Source organism: Elephas maximus, chromosome 1, assembly GCF_024166365.1.
Source record: "Elephas maximus indicus isolate mEleMax1 chromosome 1, mEleMax1 primary haplotype, whole genome shotgun sequence".
In the NCBI taxonomy this organism is placed as follows: Eukaryota; Metazoa; Chordata; class Mammalia; order Proboscidea; family Elephantidae; genus Elephas; species Elephas maximus.
In genome coordinates, this window is record NC_064819.1 from 93,517,238 (window position 1) to 93,534,097 (window position 16,860).

General features: G+C 58.0%; 2 protein-coding genes across 12 annotated transcripts in view; one reads left to right on the forward strand and one right to left on the reverse strand.

Annotated features, from left to right (window-relative positions):
- Nucleotides 1-1,779: 1,779 nt before the first annotated feature.
- LOC126078691 (steroid 21-hydroxylase) lies at nt 1,780-4,404 on the forward strand. The gene is made up of 10 exons (XM_049889356.1): nt 1,780-2,029; nt 2,109-2,198; nt 2,334-2,488; nt 2,577-2,672; nt 2,770-2,874; nt 2,983-3,069; nt 3,231-3,434; nt 3,667-3,845; nt 3,926-4,029; nt 4,115-4,404. Exons 1-10 carry the CDS (start codon nt 1,828-1,830, stop codon nt 4,378-4,380), a joined length of 1,488 nt encoding a protein of 495 aa, XP_049745313.1. The 5' UTR covers nt 1,780-1,827; the 3' UTR covers nt 4,381-4,404.
- Nucleotides 4,367-16,860, reverse strand: part of TNXB (tenascin XB) — a 70,742-nt gene continuing 58,248 nt past the window's right edge. For 6 of the 11 annotated variants that reach the window (XM_049889310.1, XM_049889291.1, XM_049889301.1 and 3 more), the window contains 19 exons: nt 15,532-15,882; nt 13,929-14,246; nt 13,243-13,566; nt 12,361-12,648; nt 11,641-11,919; nt 9,883-10,167; nt 8,486-8,809; nt 7,826-8,161; nt 7,224-7,346; nt 6,959-7,102; nt 6,662-6,781; nt 6,412-6,555; nt 6,190-6,320; nt 5,945-6,077; nt 5,702-5,853; nt 5,513-5,609; nt 5,257-5,418; nt 5,015-5,178; nt 4,367-4,684 (listed from right to left, as the gene is read on the reverse strand). In XM_049889310.1, coding sequence (XP_049745267.1) covers nt 4,583-4,684; nt 5,015-5,178; nt 5,257-5,418; nt 5,513-5,609; nt 5,702-5,853; nt 5,945-6,077; nt 6,190-6,320; nt 6,412-6,555; nt 6,662-6,781; nt 6,959-7,102; nt 7,224-7,346; nt 7,826-8,161; nt 8,486-8,809; nt 9,883-10,167; nt 11,641-11,919; nt 12,361-12,648; nt 13,243-13,566; nt 13,929-14,246; nt 15,532-15,882 — 3,977 coding nt within the window. In that variant the 3' untranslated portion in view covers nt 4,367-4,582. The remainder of the gene's footprint in view (nt 4,685-5,014; nt 5,179-5,256; nt 5,419-5,512; nt 5,610-5,701; nt 5,854-5,944; nt 6,078-6,189; nt 6,321-6,411; nt 6,556-6,661; nt 6,782-6,958; nt 7,103-7,223; nt 7,347-7,825; nt 8,162-8,485; nt 8,810-9,882; nt 10,168-11,640; nt 11,920-12,360; nt 12,649-13,242; nt 13,567-13,928; nt 14,247-15,531; nt 15,883-16,860) is intronic. The other 5 variants (XM_049889281.1, XM_049889345.1, XM_049889335.1 and 2 more) reach the window with 3 other exon arrangements.

A 16,860-nucleotide genomic window follows, 5' to 3' on the forward strand; every position in this document is an offset into this window, starting at 1 on the left:
TACCAGAGCCGAGGATTCGGCTGCCATTGTGGCAAGATGTGGCCTGGGTCTAAGTGGTCAACTATGAGGAAGGAGGAAGCTGTCACTCCCTAACCCCAGAAAGCCCACCCCATTTTCCTCCCCCTCATCCCCAGCCTGGAAGCAGGCTAAGCCTGAGCCTCTTCCCCAGGGCCTCCAGCAGTTAACCAGTCAGGCTAGCAGGTAGCATAGCCTGGATCTCAACTCTGGCTCCCCACCAGCACCACCTGTGCTCTGGGTAAAGCTTCAATGGGAGAAGGACCTCCTGCCCCCGGATGTTGGGGTCTGATGCTCAGCTGGGTCAGTCCACAGAGCCAGGGTTAGGGAGTTGGGGACAGTGTGAACAGGCTGTCACCCGAGGCCTGGGCATCAGTTCACCTCCAAACTTTCACTGAGACCTGCCACCCCTATTTGGCATGACCTTTCCCCAAGCCCCTCGTCTAAACCCCTCAACTGCCTCCTCACCCTCAAAGTGGCCCCTGATAGACACTCGTCTGGAGTTCACCCTCTTCCTGAGGCTGGGCCCACACCCTGTGAGCGGGGGCCCTGAAGGCAGTCCTGCACTGGGGGTGGGGGCAGAAGAAGCAGCAATGTGAACACAAAAGGGAAGGGAGAGGAGAGGAGGGGAGGGGAGGGGAGGGGAGGGGAGGGGAGGGGAAAACAAAGGGGAGAGAGGAAGAAGAGAGCGAGTAAAATGCACCATCCCTAGAGGATTTTCAGTCCCCCAGTAAACCTGACGGGAACCCTGGTTGCGTAGTGGTTAAGTCCTATGGCTGCTAACCAAGAGGTCAGCAGTTTGAATCCGCCAGGCACTCCTTGGAAACTCTATGGAGCAGTTCTCCTGTCCTGTAGGATCGCTATGAGTCGGAATCGACTCGACGGCTGTGGGTTTTTTGGTTTTATCCCTGGCCTTCCAATGCCAATGAGGTCCCCTTCCTGTTTTCCTGCTCTTGAATTCTGTGAGACAACCTGTATCCATAGAACAGTTCTTGCTTTTGGCTCAGGCCAGCTCAAGCTGGTCTCTTTTCCTTGCAACCAAAGAGATGCTTCTAATGGTTAAGGGTACAGATTCTGCAGCCAGACTGCTAAGGCTGAATCCTGGCTCAGCCACTTTCTAGCTGTGTGCTCGTGGGCAAGCTGCTTGTGGTAGTACTGACCCCACAGTGTGGATTAATAAAGGTAAAGTCCAATGTTTGGTCATGGTAAGTGCTCCAAAATGGGAGACCATGTAATTCTTCATCTTCTCCTGGACATAGCTAAGAGTGAGAAAGGGGCACTATTAATAATTACACCAAGGCTACAGGTGTACACTGGGAGGCCCCAGGCAAACCAGGCCACACAGTCACCCTGGTTTTAAAAAAAAACCAAACCACACAAGCCACTCTCTTCATTTTGTTCTTTGGGCAATCTTGAAAGGCTTATAAGAAATGGCATAGTCTCTCTGAGATAGACTTTGTAGCCACAAGCTGGTCCAAGGTGGAGTGGTAGGGGGAGAGGGTGCAGGCTGACAGCAGCGGGGTGGACACATTGGCCTGCATGGTTGATGTGGAGCCAGATGGCAGATTCCTGCTGCAGGAGCAAGGCCATGGCTGCCTTTCCCTTTCTTTCTTCTGATGGATGGTGAGGTCTTTGAAATGGGACTCCCCAAGGCCAAGAACTGGGTCATTTCAGGAATGCACCACTCTGTGGGCAGGAAGGCGAGAAGGAGCCTGAGGGGAGGGATCAGAGGTCCCAAAACAGCCCAAGTTGGCTAGCAGGAGCTCAAGAGCTGTAAGTGGCTGTACTGGGGCCTCTGCGTGGGTCTCGGCCATGCTGCTCCTGGGGCTGCTGCTGCTGCTGCCCCTGCTGGCTGCTGCCCGCCTGCTATGGGGCTGGTGGATGCTTAGGACCCTCCGCCTCCCACCACTCGTCCCGGGCTTCCTGCACCTGCTGCAGCCCAACCTTCCCTTCTACCTGCTTGGCCTGACTCAGAAACTCGGGCCTGTCTACAGGCTCCGCCTGGGGCTGCAAGGTGAGCGCCTCCTCCCTTCCATGGGAGCCGGCTGGTGGGGTCCTCTCCCTTCTGAAACCCTGCTCTGGCTCTTTCCCAGAGGTGGTGGTGCTGAACTCCAAGAGGGCCATTGAGGAGGCCATGGTCAAGAAGTGGGTGGACTTTGCTGGCAGACCCCAGACACCATCCTGTAAGGGGCAGGGGCATTTCTTGAGGGAAGAAATGGGGCTGGAGGAGGCAGAGGGCTGGAGTGTGCGGCCCAGAGGGAAGTGCCAGGCCCCTGGGTTCCTGGGTCAGTACCTATCCTCTTCCCCCTCCTCCACAGATAAGCTGGTGTCTCTGGACTACCAGGATGTGTCAGTAGGGGACTACTCCCTGCTCTGGAAGGCCCACAAGAAGCTCACCCGCTCAGCTCTGCTGCTGGGTATCCGAAGCTCCATGGAGCCTCTTGTGCAGGAGCTGACCCAGGAGTTCTGTGAGGTGAGTCTGGCCTCCCACAGCTACCCCAGGTCAGCCTCACCTCTCCCAGCTGCCCCCTGGCCTACTTAGCTCACTTTCTTCTCCACAGCGCATGAGAGCCCAGGCTGGTGCCCCCGTGGCCATCTATAAGGAACTATCCTTGCTCACCTGTACCATCATCTGCTACCTCATCTTTGGAGACAAGGTCTGGACTCTGTTGCCCTCACATACCTCCAGCCCATCCCTAGCTCCTCCCTGACCCCTTCCTGGGCCTGAACTGAAAGGGCTCCCTCTTTTTCCAGCAGGAGGACTCTCTAGTGCGTGCCTTTCATGACTGCGTCCAGGACTTGTTAAGTACCTGGGACCACTGGTCCATCCAAATTTTGGACATTGTTCCCTTTCTCAGGGTAAGGAGGTAAAGCCCAGACATCCCAGATCCTGGCATGGGATGACAGGTCAGGGTGAGGAAGCAGGCTTCCTTCCCAACAACTACACACTCTTGGTTCCTGCCCCAGTTCTTCCCCACCCCAGGTCTGTGGAGGATGAAGCGGGCCTTGGAGAAGAGAGACCACATGGTGAAGGAGCAGCTGAGGCGGCACAAGGTGGGAACTGCACCGTGGGCTCCTTGCCAGGCCCTCTGCAGGGATGCCACTGCCCAGGGCTAGGCAGGTTCTCTGGAGTCCCCCCAGCCCTGGACCTGCTGCCACCCTCAGCCCCTCCCACCCCAACCCAACAGCCAGCCCCACTTCCGCTCGTCCCCCAGGACAGCCTGGTGGCCGGCCAGTGCAGGGACATGATGGACTACATGCTGCAAGGGCTGAGGAAGCACAGCATGGAAGAGGGCAGCACAGGGGAGCTCCGTGAAAGCCACGTGCACATGTCTACAGTGGACCTGTTCATCGGTGGCACGGACACCACAGCAACCACCCTCTCCTGGGCAGTGACGTTCTTGCTTCACCACCCTGAGGTGCACTGAGGGGCAGACCCAAAGACTCCCGGCAGCCAGGCCAGGGCAGACGACCGATTGCTTCTGCTCAGAGCAGTACGACCTCCACCGGCTGTGTCAGTCCAGAGGGGCACCTTCTAACCAGAACGTGGGCTGAGCTGGGGGTGCTGGGGCATGGCCAGGGGCTGGGCAGCCTGGGCAGGGATGGGGGCAGGGTTCAGACACCCGACACCAGGTTTGTCCCGTTTTCCAGATTCAGCAGCGACTGCAGGAGGAGCTGGATCGTGAGCTGGGCCCTAGTACCTCGAACTCCTGGATCAAGTATAAGGATCGTGCGCGGCTGCCCTTGCTCAACGCTACCATCGAGGAGGTGCTTCGCCTGCGGTCCTCTGTGCCCCTGGCCTTGCCCCACCGCACCACGAGGCCCAGCAGGTGGCTTCCGAGGGGGTAGGGATCTGTGCGGAAGGCCCAAGGGAGGTCCTGGCCTGTCTCTAACTCTGCCCTTCCGCCAGCATCCTGGGCTACGACATTCCCGAGGGCATGGTCGTCATCCCCAACCTCCTAGGCTCCCATCTCGACGAGACGGTCTGGGAGCGGCCGCACGAGTTCTGGCCCGGTAGGTGGCGTCGGCGGGCCGGGCCGGCTGCGCGGGCGGAGGCGGGTCTGGGCGGCCCTGACCCTAGTCTGTCGCCCGCCTGCAGAGCGCTTCCTGGAGCCTGGCGCGCACCCCAGCGCGCTGCCCTTCGGTTGCGGCGCGCGCGTGTGCCTAGGGGAGCCGCTGGCGCGCCTCGAGATCTTTGTGGTGCTGATGCAGCTGCTCCGGGCTTTCACGCTGCTGCCGGCCGCCGGCGCCCTGCCCTCGCTGCAGCCCCGGCCCCACTGTGCCGTCTCCCTCCAGACGCAGCCTTTCCAGGTGCGGCTGCAGCCCCGGGGCGCCGGTGCACCTGGCCTGGGAGAGAGCCAATGACTACCGGCCGCGCGCCTCAGTTTCTCTTTTTATTGCTCCCGTACAAATCCCTCCCCTCCCCCCTGTAAACATAGTGCTGTGAGATCGCGGGCGGAGAAGGCATCCTCCGGTGGCTGGATGGTGAAGGCGGCCCCTCACTTCTCTCGGTGCGACCCCTCAGTGCTCGGCAGTCGTGCTGGGGCCGAGAGAGGTGGGCAGCGGCTCAGCCTCCCCAGGTCGGGGGCCGGTAGCTTCTCGGTCTCAGCTTCATTTCCGTGAAGGGCACGGAGAAGTCGAAGCCCTTCCAGTGGTACCAGCTCACTCCCTGAGAAGGGGGTGGTGGAGAGAGAGTCAAAGCCAGATGTCCCATTTTGGGGGGAGGTTCTCATTAATCACTCAACCATCTCTCTCCCTGCCTCCTTCACCCTCAACTCAGAGGACTGAGGTTTAATCCTGAACTGGCCCGCAGCATCCAATAAATCATCTCCCTACTGTGAAATTGGCATTATTACCCGCTTTCATAGATGACATCCCTGATGTACCCAACGGCTCAGTAACTCTCGGAAACTCAGGGATCCTGTCACACTGCTGGGTTCAAACCCAGGCAGGCCGATCCCCAACCTCCCCAGCTCAAGTTGCCTCCCTGGCCCTTCACCTGGTGGTCCACCGTGCTCCCATAGAGCCCGTTGAGGTTGGCGTAGTGGCAGTTTCTGTACCACCAGGCCCCGCGGTAGGAGACAGCACAGGAGATGAGCAAGTTGTTGGGGTCTCGGTCACGGGTGGAAAAGACACTGCCACTGTGGTAGCTCATGGAGTCCCCTGGGCAGGGATGGTAAGGAGCAATGAGGGCCTTCCCTCTGGGGCCCCTCCTACCCCCACGCCACAGCCACCTCTTACCTGCGGTGCCATGGTAGCCCTCCAGGTGGAGGCGGTAGTATTCAGCAGCTGAGTCTACTTGGAAGGAGTCGTACTGAGCGAACACAGCCTCGTCCCCAGCCCGCAGGTCCACACGCATGGAGTAGTCACCAGCCTGGGTCAGGCTGTGCAAAGCATCGTTGCCTGGGGGCAGAGGGGGGCAAACCCTCATCAGGGTCTGAGTGCCCATGGGATCCCCACTCTCTCCCTGGTCCTCCAATCCCTGTGAGGCACTGACCCAGCCAGAACTCCCGGGAGGTGTTCCCAAAGCCGTGGGCGTAGTCCTCCCAGTCCCTCCAGAAGTCTGTATGTCCGTCCATGCGGCGCTGGAACACCTGGGAGGCACGTGGAGGCACCCTCAGCCTCTGACTCCTGGAGCAGCAGCCTCTGCCCTGTGTGGGCCCCCAGACTTCCTGCTGCCACTCACCAGCCAGCCACCCCCATCTGTCTCCATGTCACAAAACACGTTCAGGGGCCGCTCACGGTTGCCGTTGAGGAAGATGGTGGTGGTCCTCGAGGTGCCGGCACCGTTCTGCATCTCCTCCCCACAGTCCCGGGGGAAGGGGATCTGCAGTCCACCTGGGAGAGGAGAAGGAAGGGTCAGTCCCCTTTCCAAGCCCTCCACCCCGGCCACCCCGCAAGCCCCACCTCAGTCCCCAGGCCCCAGTACCGGTGATGAAGGTGGTGGACACAGGTGGTGAGAAGCTCTGGCCCCACACGGCCCGGAGCTGGGCACTATAGGGGGTGGAGGGAAAGAGGCCTTGGAGCTGGTGAGAGGTGATGCCTCCAGGAAGCAGTATCTCCTGTGGGACAGACAAGGGCAAGTCAGGGGATGGAAGAGCCCACAGGAGAGGCAGAGGCAGCACCTCCTGGACCAGAGGCAAGGGGCAGGGGAGTACGGCAGGGGTGGATCACCTGGGTCTGTCCACCAGGGGTGTCAAAGCTGAGCAGGTAGCCTGTGGGCGGGACTGGGGGTTCAGTCCAAGTGAGCAGGGCTGTGCGGGGCGTCACCTCTTTGGCCTCCAAGCCCTGGGGGGCCTCCAGCCCTGGGAGGGGAAGGTGGGAAGAGATGATGAGGGATGCCCATTCCAGCTCTCTCACCCCTTTCTCCTGCCCCGCACTCCCCAGAGGTTGTACCTGTGGTAAAGGTGATGCTGGCCGGGGAGGTGAGGTTGGGGCCCCGAAGGCCACGCACAGTGGCGGTGTAGTTGGTGTGGAGCACAAGATCGTACAGGGGGTAGTCCACGGCGCTACCCGGGGCGGAGCCCTGTTGAGATGGGGCTGGGAGGGGGCAGGCGTCAGCTGCTGCTCTCCAGGCCCTGCCAGGTCCAGCCCACTCTCCCTCCACCCTGGATGAGCCCCTCCAGAGGCCTCAGTCCCCACTCACCCCCTGAGGCTGTGACCTGGACATTGTATTTGTCCACTGGGGCCTGGGGGGGCTTCCAGTGCAGCAGGGCAGATCCCTCGGTCAAGTTCAGTGCACGAAGCTGGGTGGGGCCATCAGGAACTGGGAGGAGAGGGGCTTAGAGCTGTTCCCTGTTGCTCCCCTCCATCCCCCCGCACCATCCCAGGCCCAAAATCAGAGCCTCCAATGCCTCCCTTCCCCCATCCCATTCACTCTCAATCCCTACCTAGGTTCTCTTCTCGTCCCCCACCTCCTGTCCCATATCCCTGTCCCCCTCACCTGTGGTGAGGAAGCCTGTGAGAGGCTCGCTCTCTTCAAAGCCTCGAACTGAAACCACTGTAACCTCATAGCGGGCACCTGGGATCAGCCCCTGGAGTTTCTGGGTCCGGGCCCGGCCGTCCACCTGCATGCTCTGTGGCTCCCCTGAAAGAATGCTGTGGGTTGGGAGACTACCCAAGGAACCCGAGAGGAGTTCGAGGGTAGGCACAGGGCAGGGGGCCAGGAGAAACGAAAGCAAAGGCAGACATGGGCAAAAGGGTGTCACCTCCATCTGCCAGCTGGTAGGAGACTTTGAAGCTGTCCGCCCTGGATAGTGGGGGCATCCAGTTGACCATGGCTGAGGTCTCCCCGATGTCACTGAATTGGAGGTCACGGGGGCTCTCCAGAACTGGTGGGGGGCAAGGAATGATGATGAGGGTGCAGTGCAGGGAGGGCCAGGATTCACTCCCTCCTTTTTCTCCCTGGATGTGCCCTGGACATGCCCACCACCACCCCTTTCCTCTAGACCCTAGATATGGAAGTTGCAACAGATCCCTCCAAGCCTTTCACCAACTACCAATTTCCTCCTGGCTGAGGCACTAGGTCCCACCATGTCGTTGTTACTCGCTATCAAAAAGATTCCAACTCATGGTGACCCAATGTGTGCAGAGTAGAACTGCTCCACAGGGTTTTCAAGGCTGTAATCTTTCGGAAGCAGATAGCCAGGCTCATCTTCTGAGGCGTCTCTGGGTGGGTTCAAATCACCAACCTTTCAGCTAGAGTCGAGTGCGTAACCATTTGTGCCAGCCAGGCGCTACAGGTCCTGCCATACGGAGTACAAAGACCCCCACTTGGGGCCCAGCGTGTGTGCCTGGCGTGGGGCCTTGCCTGGGTTGAGGGTGCGGGCGGTGCCCTGGATGCTGTCAGCCTTGTGGGGCCCACGCAGCCCATACAATGTGAGACTGTACAGGGTCCCGGGTCGCAGGTCCCTGAGCACAGCCGAGCGCAGCGCCCCTGGCACCGTCTGCTCCCGCTGCAGCAGAGGACGTGAGTGCGGCTCCAGAGTGCTCAGTGATGGGACCCCAAAGCGGAGCAGGAAGGAGTCGAAGGCTTCAGGTGGGGCCTCCCAGTTGAGCCGCAGGGAACTGGTGGTCACGTCAGTCACCGACAGCTGTGACAGGTGGGGCCCTGGCTCCCCTGGGGTCTGCCCGGCAGGAGCTGGCCCTGTATGGAGTGGAAGGGAGAGAAGGGTTTGGAGACAGAAACACACTGGCTTGGTGACCTGGGCAGGTCCCTTCTGCCACCCCACCTACTTCTTCATCCGCAAAATGGAGCTAAGGAGGGGCTCACACCCACAGGAAGAAGCCATAACAGCAACATGTTTGTGTAGTGCCAAGAGCTGCTCAGACACAGTCCACCCCTTCCACCCTCCACAGTGCCCTCCTCATGCTCTTTCCCTACATCACCACTTCTAGGCACCCCTTCACCCTTCCCAGGTCCAAACTAGAGGTGGGCGAGGCAAAGCAGCTGGCCCTGGCCTGGCAGTACCTGTGGTGGCCTCGGCTGAGATGGGCCCCAGGCGCGCCCCTTCACGGAGGCCGTAGAGGAAGAACTTGTAGGTGGTGCTGGGCTCCAGGCCCGAGACCAGGACCTTGTGCTGGTTGTTGCCCACCAGCAAAGCCTGGGGCTGCCCATCTGCGTCCTGATACTGGACCACGAAGGAGTCAAAGGGGCCCTGGGCCACTGTCCACGAGAGGTGCAGAGAGTCTGGGGTCACGTCAGTCACTGCCAGTGCCCCCAGGCGAGGCTCTTCAGGGGGTTCAGGGGCCTCTGTGGCAGGGTGCCAGGTGGCTGGTGTATCCTCTTCTGGGGCTGAATAGGTGAAGCCCAGGGAAGCAGGTGAGTGGGGTGCATGGGGCCCTTCCCTCTTCATCTCTTCCCCGCAAAGTGGGCTCCAGGACTGGCCCAGGCTGAGGCGGGACTTTACAAATCCTGGCCATGGCAGCCAGGTAGAGAGAAGAGAGGGACCAAGGCTCTTCTAGTACCTTCCTTCTCTTGAACCCCCGACCCTTGCTTCAGCACTGATGCCTACCACCTCTAGGGCTTCTCTGAGCCCCAACACTATGGCTCGTCCTCTGCTCAGGAGGCTGTGGTGGCCCGTTACTCCTTTGTGGCATTCCTTTGCTGTGTCTGAATTAGCCACTTGCTGTTCCGTTCTGCACTCCTGTGTCCTATCAGACCCACCTCTGGATGTTTGCACAAGCTATGCCGCCATGTGGGAAGCCCATGCTCATCGCTCAAGCTAGGAATGGCTTGGCCACCCCTAAGCTCAGACCACATGCAGCGGCATATTCTAGAAGAGCCAAGGGTGAGAGGATGGGGGACTGGCTGGGAAGCACCATGGGGGCAAATCGTGCCCGCCAGGTCAAGCCCATGTGGCCCAGCAGAGGAACCTGCTCCATAAACGCAACCACCTCATAGGTTGCCATTATCTCCCTCTGTCTTACAGGGTAGCTGACTCCATGGCAACAGGTTTTTGTGTGGGTGTGTCCCGTAATTTTCCACTGGAGAAAATGCTCCAGACTTGTCCATGGGAGAGGCGTTTGCTGCTCTCTGTCAAGGCCGCTCTGCTGGCAGATAACAGCTGCCCCAGTCAATTAATGGGAGCAGCCGGCAGCAGTGGGGCAGGGAGCAGGCCCAGGAACCACTGCTGGGCCTTTCCTTCCCACCTGGCCTGGCTCCTGCATTTGACTGGCCCTGGATGAAAGTCAGCACTGACACCTCAGGAAGCCGTCTTCCTTCCTCCCTGCCCTGCACAGCCACCTGCCCACTCTGCCCACCCTTCCTCTTCAGCCCAAAGGCACAAGGAAACCCCTTCAGGCCGGCCATGCCAAGGCTGCCAGGCAATGTTTTGTCAAGTCCGAGAAGGACAGCCACCTGCTCACCTGTCACTCCCAGGACAGAGACAGGGCCCAGGCGCTTTCCTCCGAGGAGCCCATAGAGCAGGAACTTGTATTTCCTGCCCGGCTCCAGGCCATCCACGGTAACCTCGTGCTGGTCTCCAGCCACAGGCACCAGCTGGGGCTGCCCATCTGTGTCCCTGTACTGGACCACGAAGGAGTCGAAGGAGCCCTGGGCCACTGTCCATGAGAGGCGCAGGGAGTCTGAAGTCTTGTCAGTCACTGTCAGCTCCTTGAGGCGAGGTGGGGGCTGCTCTTCCTTCAGGGGAGCTGTGGAGGGCAGGGGGAGGCTCTTAGTCAAGAGCAGCTTTCACCTTGGCCCTGGTAACTTCTGGGGGGCATGAGGGTCTGGGGAGAGGTCCCCGAAGTGTGACCTCAGGGAAATCCACCTGAGGAGAGAGGCCTGCTTTTGTCCTGCCCTATTGCCCTATGGGAATGATGGCCTGCTGGGCTGGCCAACCAGCACAGTCTCCCCCTCCCCCTTTCCTGCTCTGATTAAGGGTGCAGCACATACATAAAAGCTCATCATGTGAGGAGGGTGAACGGTGAGGCTGAGCAGCGCCTCAGTTCTCAGGCCTTGAGTTGCCCTGGTCCCCAGCCCCCTGACCAGGGTGCAGCCAGAGCTGAGACAGACTCCTGGGGTGGATCTGAGGTTGTCAGGGAGGCACCCTCAAAGGGTGAGGCAGCCAGCCAAGCTCATGGGCTCCCATCACCCGGGGCAACGGCCTCCCTTCCCACCCACCTCCCAGCAGTGCATGAACACTAGGATCAGGGGAAGCCAGGTGGGCCAGGGAGGAAGCCAGAGGCAGAGCTGGGAAGAGACTTGCCCCATTGTGGGTGGGTTTTGACTGTTGGGGGCCCCCATAATGAGGGCTTGGGGAGGAGAATTATGGAGTCTGAGGGCCCCAGGCCCAACTGGCTGCATGCCCCATCCTTGTCTGGCCAGGGTGACTCATGGTCCTGAGAATGGGGTAAGGGTCAGTGACCTGCCCCACCTCTCCTCGGGTGGGGGGCGCTGAGTCACGGCATAATGACAGTGGATTTTTCCATAGTCTTTTTTGCAGCCAAGTTCTCCTCTATTTTCCATCTCTTGCCTCAGAGTTGGGCCGGGCCGGAGGGAGGAGGATGTGATCATTTACTGAGTGTCAATGGGCTATTCATAACCTTTATGCAGGTGAGGAAACCAAGGGTCGGAGAATGAGGAGGCCACACAGCTGGCACACACAGCTGGCAAGGGTTAGAACTGCAATTTGAACACAGGTCTGCTTGGTTCCAAAGCCTGTGTTCTTTTTATTACATCGGCAGTCAACGAATACGAGAAATAATGCATGTAAAATGCAGAGAATAGTGCCTGGCACACAGTAACCAAAAAACAAACTAGTTGCTATCAAGTTGCTTCTGACTCATGGGGACCCCATGTGTTTCAGAGTAGAACTGTACTTCATAGGGTTTTCAATGGCTGTGACCTTTCAGAAGTAGACTGCCAGGCCTTTCTTTCAAGGTGCCTTTAGGTAGATTCAAACTGCCCACCTTTCAGTTAGTAGCCAAGCACTTAACCATGTGCACCACCCAGGGAATCATGGCACATATTTGAGGCTCAATAAATGTTCGTTTTTGTTGATATGATTTTTATGGCAAGGCTGAACACAGGAGAATGTATTTTATGGCAAGGCCATAGGCCAGCTCTGGGAGGGTTGAGCTGAGACAGGTTTGGAAAAGGTGGGAGGCAGTGTGGGTGCTCACCAGTGGTGCCATCGGCAGAGACAGGCCCCAGCCGCTTCCTGCCTGCCAGGCCGTAGAGCAGGAACTTATACTTCCTGTTGGGCTCCAGGCTGGGGACGGTGACCTCGCGCTGGTCTGCGGCCACAGGCACCACCTGGGGCTGTCCATCCTTGTCCTTGTACTGGACCATGAAGGAGTCAAACTCGCCCTCGGGTACTGTCCACGAGAGGCCCACAGAGTCAGGGGTGACATCTGTCACTGTCAGTTCCCCCAGGCGGGGGGAAGGTTTCACGTCTGAAACTGGAAAAGAGAGTGCGGTGCATGGAGAGTGACAGAAATGGTGATGGAACCTGGCAGACTACCGAGCTTGCGCTGGGTGCTGGGGTTCTGTGAGCTGGTGGTTAGGAATGGGGGTTCCCCCAAGCTGGGAGGAAGCGGGGAGGCAGAGGTGAGGGATGGAAGAGAAGCTAGGGGATAAAGCAAGTGATCCTCGGCATGTAGGAGGGGTAGAAAGAAGGACGGCAGTGGAGGGAAGGAAGGGAGCCCAAGGCCTGGAAGTCACTGGATCCAGTAAGTAAATGACCCTGAGGTCCTGAGAGGTTGGAGTGCAGGGCACCCACCCAAACCCAGTGCCGACTCATAGCGCACACACAGGAACATGAAATTCCAACTGTCGCCACAAGGGGGCGAAGGGCGGCCACGAATCTCCCAGCCCACAGGTGGCCTCCAGCCCTCACTCACGGGTCTTTGCCTCCACAGAGACTGGGCCCCGGCGTTTCCCATCCTGGAGTCCGAAAAGGAGGAACTTGTACTTTCGGGCTGCTTCCAGGTCTAAGACGGTGACTTCGCGGAGCTCTCTGCCAGCGGGCACTGTCTGGAGCTGCCCCTGCACATCCCTGTACTGGATCAGGAAGGAGTCGAAGGGGCCCTGGGCCACTGTCCATGAGAGGTGTACAGTGTCCAAGGTCACGGCTGCCACAGACAGTTCACCCAGGCGGGGCTCCTTCGGGGGCTCGGTGGGCATGGGGGCTGGAAGAAAGCAGGGAGGCTGAGGGGTCCGCAAACAGGCCCCTGCGCCCTAGGAGGGAAGGCTGTCCTCAGGCTGTGAGATTAACACTTAGATAGCAAACCCTTCTCGAACGATAACTGTGTGCCAGGCATTGTTGTAAGCAGTTTACACACAGTGTGTGCCTCACACTGTGTACAGAATCGGTGCTATCATTATTATCATATTTTTATCATCCCCGTTTTGCAGGGATGGGAGGCATGGAGAGGTTAAGAAACTGCCACAAAATCACAGGGTGTGTTTGGAGGCAGGATTCAGACACAGGCCATTTATTCCCGAGCCATGGTCTGGGGCACTTACTGTATTACCCAGCCAGAAAGCCACATTTCAACAACTGAGCAAGTCCGAGGTCTCAGATCATGATTAGAGGAAGAAAAGCTAGCAATCATGAGGCATAATTACATGCCCAACGAACTCCATACAATTCCCATTAATCCTCACACAATTCAAGAACCAAGACAGAAGAAAAATTACTGCCCATCTGTGAGGTGGGCTGAGATATGAAAAACAGCAAGAACAACAGAAAAATGCAGGAATCAGGCCTGGCCTTCACTTACCAATTGTGCCCACTGCGGACACGGGGCCCACGCGCCGCCCCTCGTGGAGCCCGTACAGGTGCAACTTGTACTTGCGCCCGGGCTCCAGGCCCTGCACGGTCACCTCACGCTCCTCGCCCCCCACACGCACCGCCTGGGGCTGCCCGTCTCTGTCCCTGAACTGCACGGTGAAGGCCTCGAAGTGGCCCTGGGGAACAGTCCAGGAGAGGCTCAGCGAGTCCGAGGTGGATCCTGTCACCATCAGCTCCCCCAGGAGTGGCTCCTCAGGGGGCTCCGGGGCCTCAGTGGTGGGTTCTGTGGGGGTGGGGGTCTCTTTCTCCGGAGCTGAGAAGGGAGACACAGAGAGGGTGAGGCAGGGGCCCTGTGAGATGTCCTTGGGTCCTCGGGGACACAGATAGAGAAGCCCTGGCCAAGACTGGGACCTGAGGTCAGTCCAGAGAAGCCTGTTCTTGAGCAGGGTGGTCCTGCTGGGTCAACACCTCATAAACATGCCCGGAGCCCCAGGTCAGGTGGGGCAACAGGTAGTAGCCACCAGCCCGGCTCACAGCCGCCCTTCTCTGCCCAGGAGGAACAGTCAGACCTCGGGGAGCCGCAGGAAAAAGGCACGAAGGTACCATGGCCACCATTACGAGACAGGGTGACCCTCCCACTGGGTTCTCTCCCTGGGACCTCCACCTTCCACTCACCAGTCACCCCGATGACAGAGATGGGGCCCACACGCTGGCCACCGTGGAGACCGTACAGGTTCATCTTGTACTTCTGGTCCGGCTCCAGGCCCGAGATGGTGACCTCATCCTCGTGCCCTGGCACCTGCACCGCTTTGGGCTGCCCATCCCCGTTCCTGTACTGGACCAGGAAGTGGTCAAAGTGGCCCTCAGGGACCGTCCAGGACAGGTGCAGGGAGTTGGGGGTGGCGTCGGTCACGGTCAGCTCCCCCAGGCGTGGCTTGAAGGGAGGCTCAGGGGCAGCCGTGGGTATGGCTGGGGTAGTCCTAACTTCATTCTCTGGAGAGAGACAGAGACAGAGGGGACAGGTGCTGGGTTCCCACCTTGGTAAAGGCAACTCAGAACTCACTCTCCAGCCAGACCAAGGAGTGTCCCAGACTCCTCCTCCCAGCTGCCACTGGGCTCAGAGTGCTGTCAGTTCTCCTAGGTTCCTCCTGGAGCCCTGGCCTTCCCCACCTCCACCCCACTTTCCTGGTTTGGGCCACCATCTCCTCTCACTCGGGTTACTGCCTTCCTCCTGGACTCCCTACTCCAAGTTTGTTCCCCCTCCCATCCATTTTTCACCAAACAGCCAGAATGATTTTTTTTTTTTTTTTTTAAATACAAGTATGATGGTGTTGGTCTCCAGCTTAAAATTGTACAACTGCCCTCCTTACCCCTGGAAGAAATCCCATACTCCACGAGTCGTCCCCTCCCCTCCAGACACATCTCAAGACTATCTCCCTGCCCAAATGATATCCTACAAAAGAATCCCAGCTCCTCAGAGCAAAATGTTGTTTCCAGGCTCCTGGCCTTTGCCCTGCTGTGACAGTGATCTGACACCCTCTTCATCCTCCTCCAATGCTGTGCTGTCTGGATAAGCCCTGTCCAATCTTAAGGCCTCAGCTCTCAGGCGTCACCAATATCAGGTGGCTGTGGAGGCCCTGCCTTGTCCTGTCCTGGCCCTACAATCTCTGCCCCACATTCCAGTTCCTTTGCTCACTGCCTGACCCCATGCCAGTGACCCCATTAGGACAAGAACTAGTATGTCTGTTGTATCAAGGGCTGCCCCAGTGACTTCCCACAGTGCCCAGCACCCAGCTCTGTTTTTGTTGACCCAGTGGATCAATAAACCTGTCAACAATCGAACCAGGAGACTGGGTGTGACTGTCAGGACACGCTGCAGCCTGACCCCTGTCAACTCCCGTCCCAGCTCTGCTCAGCTAGAGAGCAACCAGGCCTCAGTGAGGAGTGATGATGTTAGTTAAATACTTTTCAACAAATTCTAAGAAAAGGTCCATACTCCTTTGTTGTGAAGAGGCTTGCTACTCAAAGTGAGGTCAGTGGACCAGAAATATCAGCATTATGGGGGATTTTGGTTGAAATGCAGTGCCCACAGCCTCAGCCCAAACTTGATGAATCAAGTCTACCTTTTAACAAAGTCCCCCAGGCAACTTAGATGTGCATTAAAGTTTAGGGGAGGCCCTGCTGTGGAAAACATTTCTGTTTTTATGAAGCTGGTAGAAAAGGGAAGCTCTCCCAGGCCCGTCCTCCATACCCTGCCCTTTCTCCAGCCCCCACTCACCCGTAAAGCCCACGGCAGACATGGGGCCCACGCGCCGCCCCTCATGGAGCCCGTACAGGTGCATCTTGTACTTGTGCCCAGGCGCCAGGCCCTGCATGGTCACCTCGCGCTCCTCACCCCCCACACGCACTGCCTGGGGTCGCCCGTTCCTGTCCTTGTACTGCACGGTGAAGGCATCGAAGTGGCCCTGGGGGACGGTCCAGAAGAGGCTCAGCGAGTCTGTGGTGGAGCCTGTCACTGTCAGCTCCCCCAGAAGCGGCTCCTTGGGGGGCTCTGGGGCCCCGGTGGTGGGTTCTGTGGGGGTTGGGGTCTCTTCCATCTCTGTGGGGACAGGGGTCTCTTCCACCGGAGCTGGGAAGGAAGACAGAAAGGGTGAGGAGGGGCCCTGTGAGATGTCCTTGGGGAGAAGCAGAGAGAAGCCGTGGCCAAAACTGGGGTCCTGTAGTCAGCTCAGGGAAGCCAGTTCTTGAGCTGGGTCAATGCTTCACAAATGTGCCCAGAGCCCCGGGTAAGGTGGGAGCCACCAGCACAGCAAAGGCAAAGCTCTCAATGGCCCCTCCCTGCCCAGGAGGAGCCAACGGTCAACTCCAGAGGGAGGGGCAAAAGGGCCACCACCTCAGGCAAGAACAGGTCTGTGGTCACTGAACAAGCCCCACCCAAAAAACCCAGCTCAACTGTTTACAACAGCAAAAAGATGGAAGCAAACAAGATGCCCATCAACAGATAGATGAATGGATAAATAAATTACGGTATATTCCCATAATGGAATACTACACAACAATTAAGAACAAAGATGAATCTGTGAAACATCTCGTAACATGGAGGAATCTGGAAGGCATTATGCTAAGTGAAATTAGTTACAAAAAGACAAATATTGTATGAGACCACTATTATAAGAATTCTAGAAAAAGTTTAAACACACAAGAAAATATTCTTTGATGGTTACGAGGGTGGGGACGGAGGGACAGGAGTATTCACTAGATAGTAGACAAGAATTATTTTAGGTGAAGGGAAGGACAATACAGTGGAAGTCAGCACAACTGGACTAAATCAAAAGCAAAGAAGTTTCCTGAATATAAGCAAATGCTTCGAAGGCCAGAGTAGCAGGGATGGGGGGTCTGAGGACCATGGTTTCAGGGGACATCTAGGTCAATTGGCATAACAAAATTTATTAAGAAAATGTTCTGCATCCAACTTTGGTGAGAGGTGTATGGGGTCTTAAAGGCTAAGCGGCCATCTAGATGCATCAGTTGGTCTCAACCCACCTGGAGCAAAGGAGAACGAAGAACACTAAAGACATATGGTAAAGACGAGCCCAAGAGACAGAAA